At 43.3% G+C, this 10,557-nt stretch overlaps 1 protein-coding gene across 1 annotated transcript in view; it reads left to right on the plus strand.

Moving 5' to 3' along the window:
• The window catches only part of LOC147451186 (uncharacterized), a 65,775-nt gene extending 56,547 nt beyond the window's left edge, over nucleotides 1–9,228 (plus strand). The window contains exon 3 of the mRNA XM_086520144.1: nucleotides 8,576–9,228. Coding sequence (XP_086376270.1) covers nucleotides 8,576–8,713 — 138 coding nt within the window. The 3' untranslated portion in view covers nucleotides 8,714–9,228. The remainder of the gene's footprint in view (nucleotides 1–8,575) is intronic.
• The last annotated feature ends 1,329 nt before the right edge of the window (nucleotides 9,229–10,557 follow it).

A 10,557-nucleotide genomic window follows, 5' to 3' on the forward strand; every position in this document is an offset into this window, starting at 1 on the left:
ATGGGCAGCAAATCTTCTCCTTCTTGTAATCCTCTTATGGGAGCCCGTCCCGTGGGCATCTCAATCAGAGCCATAGCACTATTCTTATGTGCCGGCCTAGGAGAGGAGAGATCCAGTTCTCTCTCTCTCTCAGATGGATCAGCGTTGGGGAGCCTAGCTCATGTTGTGGCCATGTCAGTGATCTCATGTGCAGACTAGTCGGCAGTGTTAGTAGCAGTCGTAGTTGTGTGTACCTCGGGTCTATCCATTGGGCATATCAATTCTTTGCCGGACCACCCTTGGTCACTTGTATGAGCAGATTGTTGTCAGCATGGAGAGCCTCTCTCTCTCTCTCTCTCTCTCTCTCTCTCTCTCTCTCTCTCTCTCTCTCTCTCTCTCTCTCTCTCTCAGATGTCCTGTTGCTATCTACCTCAGTGATCTCTCTTCTCCACAGGTGTGTGTGCCTTGTTCATGTGTTTGGCATTGCAGGTGTTCTAGATCGGAGTCAAGGTGCCCATTGGGTCACGAGCCAGTTCTTGTCTTCATTGCATCTTCCGCTGCCACCTTTGACATGGTATCAGAGCCCTATGGTGATACGACCACCCTGGATGCTCGGATGTGGCTGATACGGTGCGGTTTTGGACATGATTGAGAGGGAAGAAGCTTGCTGTTTTTTTCTGGTTTTCTCCAAGTTTGGGGCAGATTTGGTTATGTGGAGGCCTTGGATCCTCGTCTACAACTTTCCCGTCTTCATCCTTGGAACATGATGGAGGTCTCATGATGTGTAGCAGTGCTGGATTGCTTTAGTTTCTTCCCAGATGGGGTCATGTTATCGTGCCTTCCCGCAAGGGGAGCAAGCATGCGGTTGTTGGATCCAGAGGGGGAGCTATTCATTTCAACTGCTTCTTCAAAGAGAAGTGTTAGGACATCAGTAGGATCTTCTTCCTCACTTTTGGAGGAGGTTTCTATGGTTGTGTTTTCTTCGAGGAGATAGATTGGTAGATGTGTTGTGCCTTCTAGAAATGCACGTGTTTCGTGGAATTGTTGACGGAGCTACCTGGGTAGCAGGTTGATGATTCCGTTGCACTTTTGTACTAGACTATGGATTATGGATGACAGAGGGGGACCCTTCCCTTCTTGAAGCAGAAGATGCTCCTTGACTTTCCATTGTCCATCTAAGGATGGAAGTTCAGTTCCGGCTTCAGTAGACTCTTGTTCATCCAGTATGAAGTAGTTGAGGTGCATGTTTCAGTGCATGTGTTGGAGTTTGCTTTGACAGGTAGAGGAGGATACTTCTACCTCCAGAACCACTTCTTGTTTGATCTTCCGACTTCCTTGGATGAGGTTTAGAGGTGGAGCATGTGGTGCTAGACTCTTAGCCAACAATGACAACAGTTCTAGGAGGCCTTAATGGAGTGTGGACTTATCCTTTCTCCATGTTCCCTCCTTCCCTGGTGGTAATGTGGCTCTACAAATTTGGTCACTTCCTTGCCCTTTTGCGAGCACATTAGCACAAGTTTTGGGACAAGTTTGCAACCTTCTATGGGAATTTTTCTTGATGATCGACAATAGGTCTGTCGAGATCCTTTGGATGACAGGTTTGCACGTAGTGTCGACAATTGGTGGGGACATCTAGTTCCTACTCCCGTAGTCAGCAACACTTCGATGTTTCTTCCATGTATCCCTTTGGAGAGCTCCAACCTTGGGGGCAACCCTTTTCGGGTGCAAATCTGGCCATGGATGACTAGTATAGCACGTTCTTTTCCCTTGCATTGTTTTTCCCAGCTTTCTAGCATGTTATAGATCAGCCCCAGCATTCTTCACGAGCTTGTTCCCTGAGTCGGTTCCTTTACTCTCCCTCGAGTATTGGAGTCATGTTGTATATTGGATATTGATTGCACAGTTTAGTTGTGGGTATGTTCTCTCAGCACAAGTACAAAGGACAGTTTCGTTGAAGATTTTAATGAAGCAAGTTACAATAGTGGGAGTATGTGCTCTTTCGAGTCTGTATGCAGTTTGGCGGATTGGATTGCACCTACAGGTTTGATCTTAGCAGATGTAGAGAAGTTGTGGATATTTGATTTGATCTCTGATCCTCAGGTGATGTCGTTTCAAGTCTTCCTATTCTTAGCGGTCCGAGTTTACCGTTTTTGTGATTTTCTTTGAGTCTCGAGTTCCATGAGATTCAGGTTTTGCTATTCAGTTATAGAGGAAGCAGTTTTACTCTAGGTTGTCTCTGATTTCTTCTGGGAGTACTCATTCTCTTTTATCAGGATTGAGTGGGAGGGGGACTTCCTATCTTGGGAGGAGTCCTCGGCTTCAGCTCTTGAGCTTTCAGTGACAGTGTTAGCTTTGTTCCGACGTGGGTTGTGCTAGTTGTTGCCTCAGAGCGTACTTTTGAGGATACTTCTCTTTGAGAGGGGGCTTCCAGGTTGTTATCTTTGGTTGACTTTTGGTGCTCCATTTAGCGAAATACCATGTACGGTGTCTTCTAGTCCTTGGTTTCCTTGCCCATTTCTTGCAGTCTTGGATGGTGTGCCCATAGTGCAGCTAGTGTCTTGGCGGATGTTCTTGTTGCCTTGTCTTTCGGATTTGTGGTGTGACGGTTGCTCTTCCTAGTGCATCTGAGCAGTCGTTCCTATGTTTTTTCTTCTAGATTGCCCCTAAAGAGTGTACCATTTAGGACACACGTGCTTCCCTTATCCTTAGACTTGCATGTTATTTCATACAGGTGGATAGTGGTCCTTCTTGGACTAGGAACCAATTACAGTTAGCTCGAGCATTTTTTACAGTAAGGAGACAGTCTTCTTGGTTCTCCCAGACTTGGTTCCAAGTTCCGCAGGTATATTATATTTTCTTTCGGAATCGCCTATCCCTTGGGTGATCCAATTACACAGGCAGAGAGTGTTGGAAAGTTATGACAGTTATCCATGGTTCGGGTGTTCTCCCTTCAGAGGGGGATGTGAAGCGAGCTTGGGAGTCAGTTTGTGCACATTACTTTCATACAGTTCTGTGGTTCCATGGGCAAGGGACAGGATTGACAGTCTACATGGTGACGTTTCTACAGCACCTTGTTCTTCTCTTGCAGAGCTTGAGTGTAGAGTCTCTTGATCTTGCCGTGTTAACTGCAGTCGCAATATTAAAGTGTGTTCCTGTTTGCTAAAAGTTTGTTCCCAATTCACTTTCAGAGTGGGGTGATACTCCCTCGGGATGTGTTCCAGACAGATGCTATTGATCTGAAGATCAATAGCAGTTCTCACTCTCAGCTCCAATGAAGTTCCTTCAAATACAGTTTGCAATCCATCATTCTATATGGTGGTTGGTAGAGATCTTTGGTTCTTCGTCATCAGACATATAATTCCTTTGTAGCCTCGGTTGGACTTCTCATAGCAGCTTGGAGATTCTGGCATGTGGTATATGACCGGAGGTGCAAGTTTTGGACTCTTTCCTCAAGGGTGGATCAATTTAGAGTTGGGAAATGATCCGTATACCAGTAGTTTGTGCCTTTACCCTCAGTTTTGATGCATACTCTTGGAGCGGTCAACAACCGTACTTTCTGCAGATGCTGGTTGTGCAACTCTTGAGTTGGTTTGCTTGCAGAGATTCTTGTTAGAGCTGGATTTACTTTCAGTGGACAACATTTCACTTCGCAGACGTCTTTCATGGATAGTAGTTGGATTGTATTTACTGCAGGATACTTTCCTACTACAGAGTTTGTAGCAGATATCCTTGTCCACGAAACCCTCTCTTTACAGTTGCAGATTGCTCACCTCTAGCTTCTTGGTTTGACTTTCTTTCTAGGAGCTGAGAGGGGGTGTTAGAGTTCAGGCATCTCTCTTGGTTCATCCAGTCGGTCCCAAATTCTCCTAGGGACAGTTGCTAGGGAGTGTGGGTTGTTTTGTGGCTGTACCCGGCCAGTGTGAGGTAGGTCTCTCATGTAGGGTTGTATCTAGCTATGTTTAGCTCGGGTTTTGGCTTTCTTCCATGGTCAGATAGGCTCCTGGAGGCTTGGGATATTTTATCCCAGGCTCCCCCTATTTGCTAAATCCGACATCAGTGAGGTCCGGTGTGGATCTAGATGCGATTGCTAAACACGTTGCCACGAATTGTGGTCCTAGATTTGATTTGATGTTCAATGATTGTCGTCTTTGTGCAAGTGCTGGATTTGTGTCGTCTAGTGCGTCTACTAAACTGGTTTATGGCTTATGTTTGATTTTGTAGGTGTAATTGAGGGCGATTACAATTCTTTCAACAAGGGGGTATGTCACAAAATGATAACGTGGCATGACCATCTAACACAGAAATGGCCAAGTGGACAGGAGAAATTAAACGGACTAACTCAAAGAACTTATGAAGCACTGACCGTGGGGCTCGAAACTCTAAAAGACAAAAGCCTGAACCCTGAAAGGGATTTCCATAAAATGCGTTGACATTGATGTGGCAGATCGTATGGATGCTGACGTGGCAGGGCCGTACGGAATTTCCACAATTTGCGTTACAGGTGCCACGTGGCAGGTTGTACTGATTTTTGCAAATTACGTAGAGTTTGAGAGCAGTGGTCCCTCGGGAGTTGTACTTTGCAATGATTAATGATAAAGAAATACCGAAAGGGGTGCCAGACTTTGGGGCCAATACCTTTGGGCACGGAACTACGCCGGGCCGTGTCGACTCTCTCTCTCTCTCTCTCTCTCTCTCTCTCTCTCTCTCTCTCTCTCTCTATATATATATATATATATATATATATATATATATATATATATATATATATATATATATATATATATATATATATATATATATATATATATATATTCTATAAAAATTCTCTTCTTCTTCGTCTTCTTCTCTCTCTCTATTAAAGTTCAGTGATTTTGAAGTTTCTATTCGTATGTTGCTATTGATTTCTCGCTTGGAGTGTCCAAGCCTGTTACAACATAATTCATTCGAACTTTCAAGATTGATTCCATAGATGTCGACATCAAGTCCAATCGCAGTTCTAGCTCTTTTGGTTGGAGGTTGTCCTCGGGGCCCTGGGCTGTTCGAGCAGGGGTGGGTTGTGAGGGTCTATCTGCTCTTTGGGGACAATTGAAAAATTACGTCCCCATTGAAAACATCCAAATTTGTTCGTTGTGGCCAAGGATTTTGATTATTTGCTGGTTGGTCTTCTATAGTAAACTTTGGTCTTCTTTTCATAAGTTTGCATCCGACTGCAGCATGGTCCATGAGTTCTTGCATTGTAGATACTTGTTTAGAGAGATAATATTCCTATAATGGTTATGGCAGTTCAATTGTATAGCGCTCGCATTGGTCCTCCAATGGAATCAACTTTTTAAAAGACACTGGAAGGTAAAACATCTAATACCACTGTAACAGGAGGGCACCACGTGCCAACGGAAAAGCTCAGACTGAATAGACTTTTAGGCACTTCAGAACAACTGAACTGAAAGAGAGACTTTGTCACAATTGTTGACGTGTCAAGTCACTGAAGAACGGAGCCACCAGCCGAGGGACCTAAACCCTAAAAAGAAGCAACATAAGAATTAAAAAGTTCCACTAGCTTTTGGGACCCCGTCCGATGGGGCCTAGAGGACATAAAGGCATTAAAAAATAAAGCAGGTCCAGCGCACACACACACATGCTGACTTGCGCAGAGGTTGATGACGTGGAAAACTGTACGGATCTCCGCAATCTGTGCTGGATTGTTGACATGGCAAACTGTACGGATTTCCGCGTTTCACGTTGATAGTGATGACGTGTGGCAACCTGTATGGATTTTCGTGATTTACATTGGGCAGCTTTTCAGCGCCAGCTTTTGGGCCCATTGCTTTTGAGTTTCAAGCTTTTCATGTAAATTGCTTTTCAAGGCCAAGGGCCTTTAAATAAGTGCTGAGGGCTCAGTCTCTGGCACGCTTCAGTAAGAAGGTGCAGACCGCGAGTACCGGCATTGTGCTGAGTTCAAGTAATATAAAGAAATACCAAAAGGGGCACCAAGGTTTGGGGCCAATACTCTCTGGGGTGGAATTCCGCCACTCCGTGTCACGTGTGCTCTCTCTCTCTCTCTTTCAGTTCAGTTGTTATTGAAGTGCTAAAAGCGTGTTCAATCTGTTCTTTTCTATTGGCACGTGGTGCCCGTCTTGTGACAGATTTCACATGAGACATGGAGTGGCGTAGTTCCACTCCTAGAGTGCATTGGCCCCAAACTGTGGGGCCCCTTTCGGTATTTCTTTATATTGCTTCAACAAGGTGCAACATGTGTAACTCTACGTTGCATCTCCCGTCGGCAAAATGCCCTCGGTACATATTTAAAGGACCTTGGCCATCCAAAAGCAGTTACATGAAAAGCATCAAGTCTAAAAGCATCTGATCCCAAAAGCTAGCACCCAAAGGGTTGTCCGTACAGCGCTACCACATCATCATCAGTCAACGTAAAATGTGGATTTCCATACACCCTGACACGTCTTCATTTTTTATGCAAGCTCTGGTGTGTGTGTGAGATCTGCTTTATTTTAAGGGTTTCAGGCCCCTTGGCCGGTTCCATAAGCTGTTGGGGGTTGGGATTTTTAATCCTTACCCGTTTTATTATTTGGGCCACTCAACGAGAATCTGTAAACAGTAAGTTGGTAAATCCTTCTGCTTCTTTTGCTTCTGCTTGGGTTTATGCCCCTTGGCTGGGATCTGCAGGTTGGCTAGAGTCTTCAGTGGCTTGACATGCTAGCAGTGTGACAAATCATCTCGTCGACCAGATCTCTCAAGACAAAATGCTGCAGCCATTCTTTCATAGAAGCCCTTAGGCAAAATGTTGTAAGCCACAATTCCCATCATTATGCAAAAAAAGGCATAAGCATAAGGATTCCATCGCAATCATGTTTATTTCTTTTGGAGAGTGGAGTGGCTCTCTCAATACAGGGCAGCAGACTCAATGACTGAATACCTAATCGTCACATCCATGCGGCATTGACCTCTACACAAATGTCTCTAATGAACTAGAATCATCTCACTGGGCAGATCTCTTGAGACAGAGTGCTGCAGCCATTCTTTCATACAAGTCCTTAGGCAAAATGCTTTCAGCCGTAGTACCCATCATTATGCAAAAAAAAAAGGCATAACCATAAGATTTCCATCACAATCGTGTCTATTTCTTTTGTTGAGTGGAGGGGCTCTCTCGATGACACTCTAGTAGACTCACTTACTGAATACGTGGGTGGAGCTTGCTGCACATCTATATAGATTCAAAGCCTCTCCAATCCAAACCTCTTGCTTGGGATCTAAGTGGTTGTCCGCTTAGTACACAGCCAATAGTCTAGAAGATTCCTCTCCCAATGTTTCACTTTAAAGTTTAAATAGCTCCCTATCTGAGTCATCTTTCACTTGCACCTGTAGCTTACATCTACAGATGTTCTTTATCCAATTGATTTGTAACTTTTTAAAAAGCTCTTGGCCACTGCATGACTTCTGTTGTACATACCAAAAGTCACATTCTTTCCAAAAAATTATCATTTCATTATAAAAGAAAGTTACAAAGAGATTCTGTCAATCCCTGAAATCATATCCAAAGGCACTTATTTTGCTTGTGCCTTGTCCTTCTTGGCTCTTCTTTTGTTTGCTTCTTTGTCTTCCTCTTTAGTTGGACATTGTGCAGACATATGATCTTGTTTTTCACAAATGAAAAGATTCCCTTGCTTGAACAATTCCTATCTTTGTTCCGAAGTCTGCTTGCATTCGATTGATTCGGCTTTCTTCTTGCCAATCACTTTCTTTGTTTGCTTGTCTTGTAAGTCCTCTTCGGATTTGTCGTCATGAAACATTAATTTCTTAATGGGGAAAGCATAACCATCCTTTGCATGGACCATTAACTCTTGTATGCTTAAGGCTTTTTGCTTTGGGCAGTCCGTAGGGACGGGTGACGTGGCATGTGGATGCAGGATTTGCTTTTTGGAAGCCAGTCATGAAAGCGTTGACTTTCTTTGCTTTGGCGCATCAATCTTTATGAGCCTTGACTTTGGTGCTATTGCACTTGAAAAAAATATTGTGATTTTTCATTTCGCTTTTGGGGATTGCTTTAGCAGAAGATATGGCAGCCATGGGACGCTCTTCATACTCAGAGCTTGCCATCTTTGTGTTCTGCATTCGTGCATGAGCAATGGTTCTGTTGTATACGAGCAAATATAGTTCGTATAAATATAGTGGTCCAAAGCATGCATTGCACAGTTTGAAATATGAGTGAAAAGGCTGTGCCAAAGCCTGTATTACTCTGTTATTATAGACAGCGTCATTCACAATAGAATGATTTGAGCTACTCAAAAGACATATAGAATAATTTCTGTTCATTGCCTGCAAAGAGTAATAGCCTTCAATTTGTTACCCCTACTTCCAAGTTTCAAAGAGCATCGCACAGAACCAAAGGAAAGTAAGGCTTTTGATCATGAACACGTCACCAAGCTCAGTATGGTTTTTCATTGGTTTTGATAAGTCACACTCAAGTGCCAAGTGCAGACTTTCCTTTCTTCCTTGACTTCTTTGACAGGGAGATGTGTCGCTGTTATTTCTTATTTCGAAGCTTCTCAAACGAACTCTGATTGTATGTCATCTGTTTCAGGCCAAGCTTCGTCAAGAAAGTATTTTCCAGCTGTCAGAAGAGCTGTCCTGGCAAGGAGCTGCTTTCCTGGACTTGCAAGACTGTCATCTTGCTGAAGCTGGCATAAGCATTCCTAATAATGGGAAGGATGAAAACTAAAGACCATCCACTTGGCCAACAGCGAATTGAACCTCAGTTTGAGAAAGCTTCGTTCGTCTCTGGCATAATGTGACTGGAGCTTGATCGAAAGCTTGCATGCAAAGAGTGATAAATAATGTGGCTCGGTTGAAGGCGCTTGAAGGTCTGAGCTGCCATTCCATGATTGGCTGCAGAGTGAGAGAGCAACGGACTAAATTTGTGTGTGCTCTTTTTGGGAGAGAAAGCTCGACTTATGCTCTCATGAAGGACGATCCTTCGAGGGATGATCACCCCAACCCTATCTCTGCAAGTTGTGCTTATTTGATGGAAGGCACCAAAACCCTTGTATAGAACTGTGACTGGCTTACACATATCAAGATTGTATACAACCTCCCATCATTTTTTGTAGGTGGTTTTAAAAGCTCGTGACATTTTTTTTGCAGGGTAGATGTACAACTGCTTGTTGGAAAGTATTTCAATTTCTCTTTCAAGTTGTGTTTTTTTTTCAATTTCTGTTCCACCCATACGGAACTCATCAGCCATGCATTTCTTAATGGGGTCTCATCAGCCAGTTTGGCTCTTGGTAGACTCTTGGGATTGTCCCTAAGGCGTCAAAAACTTCTCTCATGGGTGTAAGTGTGGCTTGGAATAATAAGAGGAAATTGGAATAACCTTTCTATCACTAAAATGATTCCTTTTTTACGAACAGGGCTTGAGTTCAGGATGACCTTTCAGGTCTCTTGGGATGGTTCCTATGACCTCTCTCTCTCTCTCTCTCTCTCTCTCTCTCTCTCTCTCTCTCTCTCTCTCTCTCAGATAGCCAACAGCAAGAAAAGTGACCTCTTTTTTGTATGAGCATGCGTATTGTAGGTTTGGAGCTCCTATGGTTACGATTTATGATCAGGGTCCAGCGTTATAGATGAAAACTTGTTTGTGCTCTTATGGAGAAACTAAAGATTCAGCACAAGCATTCTTGAAAATTGCAATGGCAAATTGTAAAGATGTCAAAGTATACCCCAAAGAGTGGGACTTGGACTTGGAAAAGTGTTTGTGGGCTCATAATTGTTTAGAGTGTCGAATAGAATGTCTACAAGGTTTACACCATATGAGCTTGTTTATGGAAAGGAAGAACATATTTCTACAAATGGACCTCTCCGGTAAAATGTCTACGAGATGTTATTACAGGGCAATGGTTAAATTGATGAGCACCACTTAGGGATTAAAACAAAGTTTACGCAAATCCAAGAGCACTGATTCCACAAGAGGGGACCCCATTACAGTAAATCAAGCAGAAGATGGTACATTCATTTGTAATGCTTAGGTAAAACAATGCTTTGCAACAATTAGTGATGGTTGTTTTGATGCTTTGAATGTATTGCATTGGCCTCTACTTGTGCATGTCATTGTGTACTTTACAATGAGAGAACACCCCACAAAGTAGAAGTGTTCCTGAGCTTAGTTATGGAAGCAGAGCTCTTAAAGAAATAATATGTATAAAAAATCATCCTGGTGACACTCATATGAAGAACCTCTGGGTGGGTGTAGGTGACTGATTTGAATGATTGAGAAAGTAAATTCTTTCAACACATAATTTCACGGGTTGCGTCATCTTTGAAGTCATGGAGGCAAATTTCGAGCCGATGCAGACATGGGCATTTCTCAAGAAGTGAGCAACCCACTTTGTGAATGTGCCTTGATGTTTTGCTTTTACATTGAGCATAAGCACATCCAATTTCCTAAACTTCGGGCTTAACTCAAAGAATTCATCAGAAGCATTTCCTAATCAAGCTCTAGTGAACGAAGTTGTGGAAATGAGGTCGCCAGTGTGTTGACATCGACACTTATGGGCATTTTGGTTATCCTTA

The sequence above is a fragment of the Adiantum capillus-veneris genome, chromosome 9 (assembly GCF_014529385.1).
Source record: "Adiantum capillus-veneris isolate H3 chromosome 9, ASM1452938v2, whole genome shotgun sequence".
NCBI lineage: Eukaryota > Viridiplantae > Streptophyta > Polypodiopsida > Polypodiales > Pteridaceae > Adiantum > Adiantum capillus-veneris.